The sequence below is a fragment of the Carcharodon carcharias genome, chromosome 18 (genome assembly GCF_017639515.1).
Source record: "Carcharodon carcharias isolate sCarCar2 chromosome 18, sCarCar2.pri, whole genome shotgun sequence".
Classification (NCBI taxonomy): Eukaryota; Metazoa; Chordata; class Chondrichthyes; order Lamniformes; family Lamnidae; genus Carcharodon; species Carcharodon carcharias.
Genome location: NC_054484.1, coordinates 19,275,373 through 19,292,640, shown reverse-complemented (window position 1 = coordinate 19,292,640; position 17,268 = coordinate 19,275,373). Strand labels below are relative to the sequence as shown.

At 46.3% G+C, this 17,268-nt stretch overlaps 1 protein-coding gene across 1 annotated transcript in view; it reads left to right on the top strand.

Annotated features, from left to right (window-relative positions):
- Positions 1-729: 729 nt before the first annotated feature.
- Positions 730-17,268, top strand: part of LOC121290675 (ATP-binding cassette sub-family G member 1) — a 67,620-nt gene continuing 51,081 nt past the window's right edge. The window contains exons 1-2 of the mRNA XM_041211433.1: positions 730-941; positions 3,528-3,768. Of these exons, the coding sequence (XP_041067367.1) occupies positions 3,549-3,768 (220 nt within the window). The 5' untranslated portion in view covers positions 730-941; positions 3,528-3,548. The remainder of the gene's footprint in view (positions 942-3,527; positions 3,769-17,268) is intronic.

Below are 17,268 nucleotides of genomic sequence, written 5' to 3'. Positions count from 1 at the left end.
TTTTGTTTTAATGCTGTTATGTCCCCCCCACCCCCCACCCCACGCTCCAGCCCCTCCCCCATACTTCGCCACCACCCCCAACCACGATTCCCCTCCCCCCCCCACAACCACCCCCTCTCCCCCTCCCCGCCCCCCCCCCCCAACACAACCACCCCCTCTCCCCCTCCCCGCTTTGTTGGCAGCAATGCCCTGGAGATTAGTCTATAATTCCTTGAGAATTGCAGAGCAAAATAAACATAAGAAGCGAAAGAGGAAGGAAACAGATCGAAGGGCGAGGGATACAAGTGAGGCGGAAACAAATCATATGGAAGAAAAAGCAGAATTGAAACCAAAATTAAAAGTGGGGCGATAGTAAAGGAGAAAAAAAATGGAACGAGGGGAAGGAAAAGAGGAAGAAAGAGAAAGGAGGGAGGAGGTGGATACAGAAGGAGGGAACGAGAGAGGAAGGGAAGTGGCGGAAAAGAATGGGAAACAAGAGGGTAATTAGGAGGTGGTTTGTCTCCTCCCCTTTTGCCCAGGGCTCAGAGTGAACGTAGAGATAAAAACAAAAAAAAACTGCGGATGCTGGAAATCCAAAACAAAAACAGAATTACCTGGAAAAACTCAGCAGGTCTGGCAGCATCGGCGGAGAAGAAAAGAGTTGACGTTTCGAGTTGACGTGGTGCTGAGGAGCAGTAAACAAAGGCGGTCGGAGTCGGAGTCAGAGTCAGAGGCACACGCAGAGCTCCGGCTCATTTGGGTACCAGTCCCGTCTTGGGCTCCCTGCATCCCAAACACGAGAGCTGAGACTGACACCAGCAACATCCCTGCGCAAGCTGCCGGCACTCGCCCCTCAGGCTGCAGGGACCCTGTGAAACACTCCAATCCTCTGCTTTCAATTTATTGCTAGCGTATTTCAACTGTTCTGGAAAGAAAAAAAAAAATAGCAAACGGTCGAAAGGGTGAGTTTTGCCGTGTGTTTGTGCGCATTTCTTTTAACTCTCGAAGTATTAAGATTTTTAACATAACGTTGTGTAATATTGTTGATGTGTTGCAGTTTGAGCCAAGGGTTTGAGCATCAGGAGGCAGTAATTCACCGCGATGGGCTGCAAGTTTTGCAAAGGACAATTTAAAATGCTTTAATAATGTGGCGCATCAAGTAGCCTAATTGCGTTTTGATTCCTGCTCATAAACACAGACTGGAAGCGAGCTGATGTTAGATATTTAGTTGTTGCCAAAAGTTTCTCACAATAATGAAATAGTAAAATTAAAACTGAATATTTTAATTAGCATAGGTTTGTAAACAATCGAGAGGGCTGTTTTTTAATTTCTCCCTATCTCCCACCAATGTGGATACAGACTATGAAAATATCTGCATAGATTCGTTCTTTATTTAATTAAACAGTATTATTGATGCTTTTAAGTTGACACATTTGTATAATCCAATTAAAACACGCTTTGTGACATTACGTTGATGGATGTGGGTTCATTCCTTTGAAGTTTTTTTTTCTATTTATTGCAAGAATAATAATTGAATGCATGGCTGCATCTTTTTAAAAAAAAAATATTGCGATTATTTAGTAATCGGATAGAAGGCTGCATCTGGTGTTATGCGTCTGTCATTCCGGCTGTTCATACCCCGTGAAGATTCATCCTGAGCAGCTTTGACCGATAGTAACCCCACTCCTGTTTGCTTTGGAGTTAAGAGAGGATTGTCATTGCAATTCTTTCCACCAGGAGGCAGGAGTGAGGAATTCGCACCTACCCACAAATGTTGACATTTGCTTGTGCAGATCTTGCCGTTTCCAACTACATGGAGATGGATTTTGCGGAGCAACATTTGGTGTCGTCTGTCCATGTGTTTCACATAACTCTCTTTAAAGAGATTTGAAAGTTATCGGGACAGAGATGAGTGTCCCTTAGATAAACAACGCTTCATCAAATGTATTTAGAATTAATTTGAAACATATTTTTTAATGAACCTTGTTGCTGGTTATGTTTCTATTTCGCCACACGAATTTCTGCGAGGAAAAATATTTGGTAGGTGATGAGGCTTTTAAGACTTCCCTAAAAAGTGGGATGATACAAAAAGGACATTGCCTTAGGTGGTTTGGTGATGCAAGCATGTCTGTGCTGCCAACACAGATTGGGAGGCATCTCCCCACCTCCGCTCACGTCTACCCCACAGAATGAGACCTAGTGTCAGCCGGCGTATCTGTGGGAAGAGCTGGAATATTTCTTGAGGGAAGGAGGGGCAATTGGTCAAATTGCTCTTGAGTGCATCTCTGTGCCAGGTTCATGAGCGTGGGCAATTCAAAGGCCTACAACCCATGAATGGGAAGGGATGACTGATTGGTTACTGGATTAGTAATCTAGAGCCCTGGACTAAAAAACCAAGAGATGTGAGTGCCAATCCCATTCTGGGCAGCTGGGGAATTTAAATTCACCTAACTAAATAAATGTAGGGGAGGATTTTCCAGTCGGTGAGAGGGGGCAGGGCCCGCTCGCCAGCGTGTAAAATGACGTGGGATGACGTCAGTTGGAACTCCTGACGGCACCCCGCGTCATTTCCATTTTCAGGTTGGCGGGGGCGAAGCCGAATCAGCTGTGCACCCGCCGACCTGTCAACGGCCAATCGAGGCCATTGAAAAAGCACCTAACATCATGAATGGACCTGCCTGCCCAACCTTAGGGTTACCGGGCAGGCCGAGAGCCCTGGCGGGCTTAAGAGAAAGCAAGAAACCTCATCCAATGGAGGGATGAGGTTTCATGAGGGTTTTTAAATAATTAATAAAGGTAAAAGCGATGGACGTGTCCCAACTCATGTGACAGTGTCACATGAGGGCACATGTCAGGGAAATTTTGATATCGTTTCTTTAACATTTTTAAATTTGGAGCCAATCTCCCTGAGGCAGCGCTTAGCCTCAGGGAGATCAATGCCCTCTTTCACGCATGCACCTCCTGCCTGAGGGAATTCCCCCCCCCCCTTCACCCACATAGGGAGCGCATAGCGCTTCCTGGTGGATGTCACGCCTTAATTGGCGGCGCACACCCGATTGGGGGCACCAATCGGAGGCGCGCCTGCCCACACCCAGTCCTGTACATCTCTACCCCACCGCCCCCCCCCCCCCCCCCCCCCCCCCCCCCCCCCCAACAAGGGGGGAAAATTTTTCCCCTAGAATAAAATGCTGGTCTGAGTAACGGTGCCCATGGAAATATCGGATTGATGTGAAAACCCCATCTAACTCAGTCATGTCCTTCCATGACAGAAACCTTCTGCTCTTATCTAGTTTGACCTGTATGTGACTCCAGACCCACATTAATGTGCTTGACTCTCCATTGCCCTTTGAACTGGCCTAGCAAGACACTCAGTTGTCGCCAACACCTGCTTAAGTGCAATTAGGGACAGGCATTAAATTCTGGCCTTGCCAGTGGTGCACACATCCTGTCAAAAAGGAAAAATATAGTACATGGAAATTTTTTTAAAAAATCCCTCGACTTTTATGAAATATTGAATCTGATCAAGTGTTTTCTTGCTGTTGTTCCAGAACATTATCTGATCAGAACCCATGGCGGACCCCAAGTCAGTCTGTGTGTCGGTGGACGAAGTGGTCTCGAATGGGATAGCTGCCCAACATGCCCCCATGTTTCAGATGCACTTAAAGAAAGTGGAGAACGGGGTGACGGAGGCCCACCGCTTCTCCTACTTGCCACGGCGGCTTTCAGTCACTATTGAGTTCAAGGACCTCTCATACTCTGTCTCTGAGGGCCCATGGTGGAGGAAGAAGGGTAAGAAAGAACATTGTCTGGAAACATTTAGTGGAAGTTCCACATTGGGCAAATGGAAATCAAACATTGTCGGTGACATTGAATGATAATGAGCCTGCATTAATGTTATAGTGCAACATCTATGTACCTGTATGTAGTACGGAAGTATTTGCATGTTATTTATATATTTACTACATTCCTGACTGAAACCCCCACACTGTTTCCCAATGTTATGACTAGCTTTGATAGCACTAGCAATTACCCTATCACACCCATGGGACCTCCCAAAAACACTTCATAATCAGTTCATTAGTCCTGAGGTACAATGACTGCTGTTATGTAGCCAAACACACAGCAATGTGCCACAACAGCAACTGGGAATGATGACTAACCAGTTATTATGGTTTTGGTTGAAAGAAATAATGCTGGCCTAGCAAGCTCGCAGCTCCCTTTCAACGAGTAACAAGGGATTATTTGTTTTATGCCCACCTCAAAAGTTTCAATGAAAAATATGCATCTCCTCAGTAGAGCTCAGAAGTGTCACTCTAGACCACAAGTGCGAGTTGTCCTTCACACCTCTTTACCTTGAGGATCGTTGGCTGGCTGAGATGTCAGGAGAGCTAGGGAGCTGTTGGTGGGGGGGTGGGGTGGGGGGGGGGGGTGGAGACTGGGTGAGAAAATGATCCCGCAAAGAAGTGCTTGGGCTGCGGGGTGGGAGTTGAGGCGAGGGGGAGGCCCCATAGTGAGGTGCTCGGTGTGGGGAGACATGACGAGTGAAGGGCCCCACTGTATTTTGCAGTGTCAGGTAGGTACTCCTGCTCCTTCTGGCTTACAAAAAATCCCCTTTTGTAGCCATTTCCTGAGGAGAATGGTGTGAGTGTTCCACTCATGTGTTCCTTAAAATTACAATTAAGATCCTAACCACATCTTTAGGATTTGAAGGGGCAGTAGGTTGATCATTTGCTTCAGGCAGGTGATTTGACTGACCAGGAGAAGGCCCCCAGCCAAAGTTACAGTGGGCTGATTGGTCCAGCTTACTCAGATGGCAAGGCTGCTGACCTCAATCTTAGACCCTTAACTTCCTGTTAGCACTGACCTTCCAGAGTGAAAATCGATCCCCGACCCCCACCTCCCTCCGTGTCACAGAGCCATGAGCCTTCTGACCTGGGGGCAAGAATGCAAAAGAGTTAGTTAGCGAGGAACGAAAGCACATGCACTGATAAAATGTGTCGGTCAGAACCTTAGACCTCCAAAAATCCTTCAGAAATTGGAAATTTTTTTGATGTGCAATCACCATTGTAATGTTGGGGACTGAGGCAGGTTATAAGTCAAATGAGAAAGTCACGTTCCTCAGCCTGTCCCCAGACTCCTTAAGTGCTCCTGTTTCTAAGGTTGGAGTTGACAGTCATATTTCTAAGGTGAGTCTGTAAGGAGCTATGCCATGCATTGATCAGGGATTTGGATAGGGCCACCTTGCAGATTTTTCTTTAATTCTAATATGCAGAAAATCCAATGGAGGCTGCCAGTCCTACAATGCCTGAAATCCCGATTACTGCTCTTGGTAGGGTGGCTGCTGGGATTGGGAGCTGCACAGGTTTCACTCCCACCTGAATTTACTGTCCAGTGAAATCAGTGCAAAGGGATATCAGATGAGGTATAAAACTGGTGTACCACCTAATCCTTTGGGTTTCCCACCCAGTGAGCTTGGTGAAAATTAGCTGGCAGATTGAGAATTTCTTGATTTGGCCGTTGGCACTTGCTTATAAAATCATAGATGTGTACAGCACAGAAGGAAGCCATTTGGCCCCATTATGCCTGCACTGGCTCCTTGGAGGAATAGTCATGCTTGTACCCACATCATGCTTTTTGGTCCTTAACCGTGCATGTTTCACATTCTCAATTACCTCTCCAACTCCCCTTTAAAATTATTGATGGAATCAGTTTCTACCCCTTTGTCAGGCAGAGCTTTCCAGATTCTGACAATTCTCAGTCAAAACATTTCTCCTCATCTTCCCGCTAGACCTTTGGCCAGTGATTTTGAATCTATGACTTCTGGCTGATGACCCACTCACCGGAGGGAATCATTTTTCTCTATTGAAACCTATCTTCATCTTGAAAATCTCTATTGGGTCACCTCATAACTTGCTGTTCCCAGGAGCATAGCCCTATTTTTTCCAACTGCTCTTCATAACTGAAGTCCCTTAGGTCTGGTAACCGCCTGGTAAACCTCCCCTTCCTAAGGCCTTTACATCTTTCTTGGAGTGTGATGCCCAGAATTGTTCACAATACCACAACTGAAGCCTGACATGTAATTTATAATGATTTAGTACAACCTCTACTTTTATGTTCTATTGCTCTGTTTATCAGCACTAATAATCTATACATCTAAGGATTTGTTTACATGTCCACTAAGATTTCTCTCTGTGTCGGTGAAACAATTGTATTTGGCTTCTGTAAGCTTTTAGTTTTACAGCTAGTTGTAATCTCAATTTAAAAAAAATCACTTGGGAAAAATGTCCTGAAATATGGGGAGAACTCGTGCTGTAACCAGGTGCAATGCACCATAATGTAACATAACAAGCTTTCATTGCCGGTTACTGTTGGCCATTGCCTGATAGTAACCTCCAGATGAAATTTGGCAAGCAGTCAGGAGCTGATTGGCTCCTGCTGCGCTGTTGCCGGGGAGAAAGGGAAGTGAGGATGTATATCGAGAGGTTTGAGATTTTTTTTAAATGTGCGCGCGGTGCCATGAGCTGCTGTTTTTAAAATAAAATTACACATTACAGCAAAAAATGCATGGCGTCATCATCGGTGAGGGAAAGGGAAACATATTGCTGTATAGAAAGAAAGAGAGAGAGAGAGAATGGGAGAAATATGCGACTTTAACGATCAACGGGACTCAGTGACTGCACCTGTCAATGGTAGCACAACTCCATTTCCATTACAGTGGCTGAGGTCAGGCACGTCACGAGTTCATTTAAGCTCACTATTGTGCTCAGCTCTGCACTTGACCCCATTATTTTTAGCATGTCGACTGGCTATCTGAATAAAGTCTCTCATGAAGAAGGATGTTGCACTCTCCTACCTTAACACTGACTTCCACAATTTGGATGATTTATTTTAGCACTCAATTCCTACTTCCCTTAGGGAGCATATCTTGGAATTGCTGGATAACTAATTCATTTTGGGTGTAAAAAAAATCTGGCGTTGAATTTTCATTCAACTTTCTTTTTTTAAAATTCATTCATGTGGGCATTGCTGTCTAGGCCAGCATTTATTACCCATCCCTAATTGCCCTTGAGAAGTTGGTGGTGAGCTGCCTTCTTAAAGCACTGCAGTCCATGTGGTGTAAGTACACCCACAGTGCTGTTAGGGAGGGAGTTCCAAGATTTTGACCCAGCGACATTGAAGGAACAGCGATATATTTCCAAGCCAGGATGGTGAGTGTCTTGGAGGGGAACTTGCAGGTGGTGGTGTTCCCATGGATCTGCTGCCTTTGTCCTTCTTAGTGGTAGAGGTTATGCTTACAAGAGCAGGTTAGAGGCTAAGGATCTTGCGGCGAATAACTCACCTCTTGACTCCGCAAAACCTGTCCACCATCTACAAGGCACAAATCAAGAGCGTGATGGAATACTCTCCACTTGCCTGGATGAGTGCAGCTCCCACAACACTCAAGAAGTTTGACACCATCCAGGGCAAAGCAGCCTGCTTGATTGGCACCCCTTCCACAAATATTCACTCCCTTTGCTACTGACACACAGTGGCAGCAGTGTGTACCATCTACAAGATGCACACCAGGAATTCACCAAGGCTCCTTAGACAGCACCTTCCAAACCCACGACCGCTACCATCTAGAAGGACAAGGGCAGCAGATGCGTGGGAACACCACCACCTGCAAGTTCCCCTCCAAGCCACTCACCATCCTAACTTGGAAATATATCACCGTTCCTACACTGTCAGTGGGTCAAAATCCTGGAACTCCCTTCCTAACAGCACTGTGGGTGTACATACACCACATGGACTGCAGCGGTTGAAGAAGGCAGCTCACCACCACCTTCTCAAGGACATTTAGGGGATGGGCAATAAATGCTGACCTAGCCAGTGACATCCACATCCCATGAATGAATAAAAAAAAATGATGAACAGGCTTTAGGGGCTGAAATGCCTACTCCTGTTTCTATAGCTTTGGGAATCCTTTTTAAAGTCTCTGTCTCCAGGCATAAATGCTGCTAGACACAGTAGATGTAGAAATTCACAGATGTCACAAAATAATGTGCTTTGTAACTGTTTGATTTTGGAGGATTCATGGTTTTGAAGCTGAGGTGGTAAGGAATGAAAAAAAAAACACTGCTCTCTGCCCATTAATAATAACAGGTTAAAGAAACAATCTTCCTTTAACTTTAGACAGAGAGAAAAGAACACCCCTTTGTCTGTAACCTGTAAATTATAGACTTTAAAAGACAGCAGACAAGCTCTCAGTTTCTTTCATTTAAAGAAAATCTGAGCTCTAATTTTGCTAATGCTACTATCAAATTAAAGTTCTTTTACACTGTGGATAACAATACTGGAAGTCTGAAGTAAAACCACAAAATTGAGGAATACACAGCAAACCATGAGAATATGTGAAAAATGTATATTTAGAGTGTATTTAGAGTTCTTCCCCTTGAACAAAATTGCAAACGGTAAAGTTAATTCAGGCCCTAAGTGAGAAGTGAGGATAAATTAACAAAGCGGGGTAAGAAACAGATATAGGCGAGGTAAGCAATAGTGACTGGGGTAGATTTATGTACACTGTTTTCCAACGTTCCTGTCTCAGTACAGTGAACGCCGTGTTCCTCTCCTTAACTTTCCTGCCAGGAGCCAATTAGGCTGGGCACTATCCCACAATGACCAGAGAGGGTGGTTCCACTCTCACCTGGGAGCGCATTGTGGGGAATCATGGGCCATGTGCCTGCATTGCTGTTCCTGTGAGTGTTATACCTCTCTCTGTCCCTCTGCACACAAGCCTCCCCCTCTCTTCCCCCTCCGACCAATACCAACCTCACCAATCCAGCTAAGCAGGAATTTCTTTCTGGGATTGAGGCCCTGGTGTCAGGATCAGATAAGGGTCCTGACCCTGCAGTGCGGCGGCAACAGTCAGCGACACATTTTTGGAAGGATCGATCAATTAGAGTTAATTAGAGCTTGCTGTCCAATTAAGGTTGGAGACTGGGCTCTCGAAGCTGAGTGATAATAGGAGGCCCTCCAGCACCCTTGTAGCTGCAACCTACAGTTCTAATAAGGGAGAGAGAAGGCGCCTCCGCTCCGAGGCTCCCTCTCAGTACCTTTTGCATAACTGAAGAAAGGAAATGGTCAGAGCTGCTGGACCACCGCTTTGCAGGTGAAATGAAGCTATGGTCAAGTAGGTATCATGGCTCCGGGGGCCGGGGGGTAGCCTCAGAGTGATCCTGGAGCACTGCCTACAACCCCCCCCCCCCCCCCCCCCCCCCCCCCACCCCACCCCGGCCTGGTCTGCCACCTTGATGCCACACCCAGGCATCTGCCAAACTCACTATGCCATGGCCGGGGGCCTGCAGGCTAACTGAAATTTTTCAGCCTCTCATCAACACCCCAAACAGGCCCTTAATCGAGTTAACCGGCTACCTGCCGCTTGGGGCTGGGTAGCTGTTCCATACCCAGAGCCATAGCCTCTGGAGAAAATGGCCAGGAGTTGGGACTGTGGCGGGGAAAAGGCATGCCAACCGGTTTCAGAGAATTCCTCACCCTACCTACCTCTATTCCTGGCCCCCAATATTGGCATGAAAATTCCGGTGTCAGGAGTTCCAGTTCGAATGCCTGGAAATTTGTCTACTGTGGGTCTACAAGGGCTGTTGGTTCCCCAATCAACTCATTGCACAATAGAGAGTGGAGCAAGACCCACGTTCCGCTGGCATGCACTCCTATGTAATAAAAGAAGTCTTAATTTTAACTGCGCCAAGTGTAATCATTAAAATCATAGCGGTGCAAATGAGAGGTATTTGTAAAATGGGATGGCATCCCTCAGGGTGTGATGGGTGTCTGCGCGCAGTCCTGCCAACCATCTGCCCTCACTTTCTCTCTGAGTCGGGCTCCTGAGACTTCAGCCCACTCATTACCCTTCAACGCCTTTGTCTTGCCCTCAGGAACATTATTGCCACAGTTTGTAATAAATGACCCTCAGCTGCATCTGCTGATGGGTGACATGGCAGCTGACAGGCAAGCAAGCAGTCTGTCTGACCATTTTGCTGAGCCTAAGAACAGGAGTTAGCCATTCAGCCTGTCAAGCCTGTTCTGTCAGTCAGTGAGATCCTGCTCTGTATTTGCCTGCCCAAACAGGAAGAAATTATGTTTCCCTATTTACTCCATTCAAAGCATCTCATGATTTTAAAAACCTTTATTAAATCCTCTCAGCTTACTGTGCTCCAAAGGGAATAGTCTCAAGCCTCTCGTTAGAACCACAGTCCCACTCTTCATATCAGCCCGTGTGCCTGTTTTATGTACGCTGGTGTTTTTAAATAGGATATTGTATTGTGGAAGATTCGAACCTGACAGCATAAAGGATGAGGCGATTATGAATCATCCCAAATTAATTGGTCTGTTCAAAAGAGGTTAATTCAACAGCCATGAAATTACAAGATGGAAAAGGCTGTTTGGCCCAACCAGTATATGCTGGTGTTTATCCTCCATGCAAGTGGTCCTAATCCTATGTGTCCTTCCTATTCCCATATCCCTCTATTATCCTTTCCTTCAGCCATTTACGTAACCTGGTTTTAAATGCAGTTCTGCTCTCTGCTTCAATCACCACCTCTGACATTGCACTCCACAGCCTCGCAACCTGTTTCCTAAATCGCTTATATTTAATCTTGTATCTACGTGCCCTTGTTTTAGATTCTCAATCATGGAAACATTGGCCAGGATTTTTCGGCCCATCTGTGGTGTGTCTCCCACCCCCCCCGGTGGATGAGGCGAACCATTTAAATCTCTATTCAGTTCGGCAGGACCGTTAATATCCCACCGGGCAGGAAGGGCTGTAAGGTCCTGGCCATTAGCTGAGAGTGGGATTCAGATGGGGTGACAGAGGCGTTGAGGGGGTTGGGCTGGTGCCAAACTCTCTGACCTCAGCAGGTGAGGCCTGGGTGGCATTATTTAACTTCTAGGCCTCAAGAGGCAATTGGCGAGTGGGTAGGAGTAGAGATTCGGGCCGCAGTTGAATGCATAGTGGCAGCTGATAATAACTGGCCAGTGAGAAAGTAAGTGGCGTGGAGGAGAGGGATTTCTCTGGGAGGTTCTCGCATGATGCAAAGGTGGGTCGGGGCTTTGGGTATGTGGTGGCACTGATAATAGTTTCCAAACCTCAGCTCGTCTTGGCCTAACACACTTCAGCTGATGGAGTCACAGTGACTCGAACAGGCCACAGCTAAAATTGCAGCTGGGATGGGGAGTGGGGCAAGAAAATGATGTCATTGGACCCTGATCCGCATATTTAAAGAAAAACTCATTAATCTATTCAAACTCAATAATGCTGTTCATGCCGCAGTGGGTGTGGGAACACGTTTCTTAGGTGTCCGTAAAGTGCCATTGTTGATTGGATCAGCCACGAGGGCGAGTTTTCCTTTAACGGAAAAGGCAAAATTCTGCGGACGCTGGAAATGTGAAGTATGAACTGAGAAAACTAGAAACACTCATCGGGTCTGGCAGCAGGGAGAGAGTTAATGTTTTCGATCAGTGACCTTTTGCCACACCCTTTTAAGCTGGTGCTAGAAGGCAAAAAATCACACTTTAAGATTGGATGGGTGGGGGAGGTTGATTCTGTGTGTTGAGATGCCCCTTTTAAAGAAGTGTGTTGCATCTGGAACCTTGCTCAGATGTTTCAGCTTCATTGTGGGGTGGACCCCTCCCCCACCTCATTTAAAGACAAACAAGACCCATTCTGGCCTTTATACTTTTGCAGCCATTATCAGGTGGAAAGGCTGGTAAGTGGGCCTTAGGATAAAGCACATCACATCACGTTACACTTCAGCGCAATAAGCACCAATTGCCCCATTACTCTTCCTCCACAATAAACTCACTATTGTACATGGGGCCGCTGTACAAATAGGGCACACCTCATCCTTCATCCCTCAAGTATAACATAGCCTAGTAGAAGGGTAACATATGCACCAGCCCTGTTAACCTGCCAGAAATATAGGTTTAATTGCCATCTGTTCGACCCTGGCTCTGAACCACGTCAAGTGCCGCCAAGTTGTCCAGGCAGAGTGTGAAATCTTATTAATTAAATCAGCAGAACCTATTCAAACCGAGCGTTGGCCACCACACAATAGGCTTAAAAGCAGGAGCGAGCGTGCTTAATGTGGGGTCGTAGAATTAGCATATAAAGCAGCATTGAGACCGACTCAGAGCAGCTGAGACAAGGAAATGAAAAGGTTATTCACACTGATCCGTGTTCACAAAACATTGATTGTTCACAATAAACAAACAGGCAGATAACAGGCCCCAAAAACCCCCGCACACCCCGGGGGAAAACCTGCGACATATCACAGAATCACAGAACCACAGAGTGCAGAAGAGGCCCTTTAGCCCATCGAGTCTGCACCGACACATGAGAAACACCTGACCTACCTACCTAATCCCATCTACCAGCGCTTGGCCCATAGCCTTGTGTCATGTGTTTACCTTACTCCTGCCTCCTGAAAGGGATATGCTCATCCTTGACAAATGCCAATGTGTAACTGATCTAGATAAATCAAGCGGTCCCAAGCTTTGATCTTTGGTCTGTGCTGGGTTAGTTGTTCTGAACTGAGGTGTTGCAATATTGGGTAGACCATCCGAGGAAGGGAATATATGAGATCAATCTACGAATCCTGCTCCTAATCCCAGCTGAGCAGCCCCTGCTGGGAAAGGATGCATGTGTGGACATGGGTTGCAAACGGCCCTAAGTTGAGTTGTGATGCACCCCCCCACCCCCCCACCCCCACCCCGCCCCCACAAGGGTGGATAGCCTGCTGGCACTATAGGGCTCTCAACTGAGGAAAGGTTGAGATACTGGAGGGAAACCAGTTCTTGGGCAGCCATAACAAAGCCCACATCAGCCTTCAGCAGAAGTAGAGATAAAAAGGTCCTTATAAAAATATAAGGGACTTCCGTATAAAAATGCATCCCTCTCTTCACCACTTGCATTTATTTAACACCTTTTTCACAATCTCAGGACTCGCGAAATGCTTTTCATCCAATTAAATGCTTTTGAAATGTAGTCAGTAATGTAACGTAGGAAACACATTTTCTGGATGAGACTTGAACCTGAGACTTTGTCTGTCCCCACACTGGGCACAAAAGGTATGACTTTGAGGAAGAGCAGGGGAGTTCATCCGGTGTGTCTGGACAATATTTATCTCTCGTCCAACATCAATAAAAACACAGATAATCTGGTTGTTTTCACATTGCTGTTTGTGGGAGCTTTCTGTGTGCAAATTGGCTGCTCTCTTCTACAGTGACTGCACTTCACAAAAGTAATTAATTGGTTGCAAAGCACTTTGGGAATCCTGAGGTTGTGAAAGGTGCTATACAAATGAAAGTTTCCCTCTGTTTTCAAAGAGCTGATTATACAAGCCAGTGCTGCCCTAAGAGTTTTCAGTGGACCATCTGCAAATTTCAGAAATTCAGTGCACATAAATTTCTGATACTTGCTGACAGCCAACTTGCTTTGTTCTCCAAATCATAGGCCATTCCCGGCTGAATTTCCAGCAGGTGAAATCGTGACAGCATTTGTGGAGGAGGCTGCCCTAGGCTGCTTCGGAATCTGAATCTACCTGAGATTTCCTGTCCTTTCTTGACAAGTCCATGCGTGTGTATGTGTGTTGCAAATTCAGTTGTGAACACTGCATTTCACATAATACAGATGATGGTATTTTTGAATTAATAAAGTGACGTATCTGGGGGTTAAACACTGAATGGCGTGAGTTGACTAAAACAAAGGCATGTTGAGAACGATCCTGGAATTCATTGCATCTAATAGAAAAGGAGTTCATTTATTCTTTCATGGGACGTGGACATTGCTGGCAAGGCCAGCCTTTATTGCCTACCCCTATTGCCCTTGGCTTGCTCAGTCATTTCAGAGGCAGTTATGAGCCAACCACATTGTTTTGGATCTGGAGTCACCTGTAGGCCACACCAGGTAAGGACGATGGATTTCCTTCCCTAAAGGACATTAGTGAACCAGATGGCCTTTACCACAATTGATGATAGTTTTATGGTCACCATTGCTGAGACTAGCTTTTCATTCCAGATTTAAAAAAAAAATAATTTAAATGTTACCAGCTGCTTTATCTTTGGGACCTAAGTTTGTAATCCTAATTGATGGGGCTAAAAATTTCTTCTCTCTGTTGGCCTATTAGGGTTCTATATATAATGGGTTGAATTTTAACCTCCTTGCCCAATGAGGATGGTGCGAAGCAGGGGTGGTGAGACCACATACTGGGCTAAGATCCCCAAGGGGATCTTATCTCAATAACATCACTGGCATTTATATGGCACCTTTAACATAATCAAAAGTCCCCTGGTGCTTCATAGGAGCGTTCTCAAACAACATTTGTCACCAATCCATATAGAGACATATTAGGCAGGTGACTAAAATCTTGGTCAATGGTATAAGTTTTTAAGGAGTGTGTCAAAGGAGGAGAGAGAGGTAGAGACGCAGAGAGGCTTAGGGAAGGAATTCCAGAGTTTAGCGATTCTGCTAATGCATAGTCACCTGAGGATAGAGCGACTGAAGTCAGCTGAGGCTTTGATCTACAGGCAGGCCGGCGTCCAGTCTAAATCTTGATGCTGTGGGTCGATGGTGCAATTTTAACTTGCGTATTTTGAAAACCCTCATGGGTCTGACCATGACATCTCACCTTCTCCCGGTCCCTCACTGACCCCCACCCACTCGCTACCTCTTCAGCTGTGATTGTTCTTACTCACCTAGTCAGGTGAAGCGTTTCTGTGGGTTCCCTGCAGAAGCCTGGCCCTCCATAACTTCCCATTTTCCCATGCTGACATGTGACCTGTTTCCCGACAGAATCAGACAGGAGTCAGGGTTGGGGCAGGGGTGGGGAGGTGGGTGGGGACGCGGGGGGTGTGGGCGGGTGCATGCTGTTGCTGGTGGTGCTAGGTGGTTGGGAGTTCAAATGAGGCCTGAGGTCAACATCTTCACGGCCTCACAAGCCAGGTGACCACACCTTCTAATCCCTGCCCCCAGGTTAAAACTGACTTCAGTGAGCGTGAATCAGTCTATTTTCCAGTGGATGTAAGTGCACAACAAACTAGGTATTAAAATGGCAATTTCACATAGAGGTTATATAGATGATGCTGTGAGATTTGGAAAGGTGTGGCTGGTGCAGCAAAGTTTGCTGATGTGAGGTTGGGAATTCAGTGCATTTTATTGTGACAGAGTAGAGGGAAATTTAACTTTTGAATCAGACTCTGCTGAGCCTGACCCGTGAGTGCTTGATGGTGACAGCAGGAGCTGGACTTCCGGCCCCTGGGAGGGGCAGCCGATGATGTTCGTTAAGAATCTAATTAAGTCCAATTAAAAGGGGTTGATTGGATTTTTCCAGTTGGCCTCCAGTTTCCCGCTTAGGCGAGGGCCAGTTTAGGTGCCTGGATGTTGGGCAACTTGTAGCATTCTGCCAGGGCCAGAGCATCACCCGGGCCTAGAAATCCTCCATGCCTGCCTGGGTACAAGAGCAGGCACAGGCCGCTCTGTAGAGTGACTCCTCCCACCACAGTGGTGGCCTGGCTTCTGGATCTATTTTTTAATTGAAAACATATAAAAGATGGTGAGAGCGTGATGCCACTTTGAAGCACCTCTCTCTGTCTCTTACCCACCATTGCAGCCTGCTGCCCATCTCAAGCTGGAAGGCCTCTGATTGGCCCTCCATCTTTGACAGCCTACCTGACCTGCCTTAATTGGATGGGGAACCTGCCTACAGGCCAATTAAAGGCCCCTCCAAGGTGAAAAGGACATTAAGTGACTACTCCCTCAGGGGTGCGGGGAGAGGGGTGGTTGGGTTGGGGCTGAGCATGGGTTTGGGACATGGAAACAGGCCCATCCCTGTTTCCTGGTTCTGGAAGGAAAGTCCAGCCCGTGGTGCCTGAAATGGAAGGTGTTTCATTGCCATGCATTAACGACCTGCACACTGCAGCGCAGACATTCACTGGGAAACAATATATAATTATTAACAGATGTCCCGTGGCATTGCTCCCAGTAAATACATGCATCACTGTGACAGGAAGGAGGTAGAGCAGGATGTGTGCTGGAGCATGAAGAAATAACTAAGACATGAAATAGAACAAGGATTCCTCCAGAAATACCCAATAATATCAGTTGAAGTTCACAGTCCATTTTCTTCATCCCTTTGCAGTTCTTTTCCACCAGTTATTCCCCGGGGGCTGGTGGGGGGGTGGTGGGGGTGGGGGGGGTGGGGAGGGGGGTGTTGATTCCTCGCTGGTGCACCATGCTATGGATGCTGATCTTCCCCCAAGTAGTTGCGAGTCTTAACCGTGATTGGTCAGCTATTTTCCTAAGGGGGGGGCATCACAGCAGAGCCCAATTTCTTCAGTTAATCTCTATACCTTTACCCTTCCAGCCTGAGGGGGAGAACTCTAGACTACTTTCTCTTCCATATCTGAGGCAAGCTGAAGCTCTTGTTTATTTGTGCCTTCACTCTCACTGCAATCAGCCACCCTACACAAACTGAGGCTCAAATCTGGGACTTTCTTGAATGACATGGTGCAAAAACTCGCTGGGTAAACTGTGTGAGTCACTGGATTATTCCTCTATACTGTGCAGTGTGAACAAGTTAGCACACAGGCTGGAAACAACCAGGTCAATGAACTGTAATAAACCTGTAGCTGCCTGATTGAAGCCTAGAGATTAAAGGATGTTATGGCTTAATTGGATTTTTTCAGTATAATCTATAGCTTAGTATACCAGTATATAAACAGTTGTGCATCTCTGGCTGCTGAAGGAGTTTATGGCATTGTTTATTATCATTCCCATAAGACAGTCTTTTATCATTTCCCACGAGATTGCCAAAATTGTGTTTGTAGCTCCTTCATGTTCCTCAGACTCTTCCTCTAGCACCAAATGGTCTTCCATTTACTTTGCCCTAGGAGAACCTTGGCTTTATCTTTCCCCTTGCATCTCCACATGGAAACTTCATTGTGAGGAATTTCAAAGGTGCTGTGGTATTCTGGCAGTCAGGAGATATTATTGATGAGTACTGACCTGCCATTGAGACTTGGGTTACAATAAAAGGCTTTTATTTGTATAGGTCATCAGGCATGACCTCAGCACATCCCAAAGCATTTACAGCAAATCAAGTACTTTTGAAGCGCAGTCACTCTTGTAACACAGGAAATGTGGGAGTCAAGTTACACATAGCAAGATCCCGCAAACAGTAATGTAATAATCTGTTTATAGGTGTTGGCTGAGGGATAATAGGGACATCTCCCCTGCCTCTC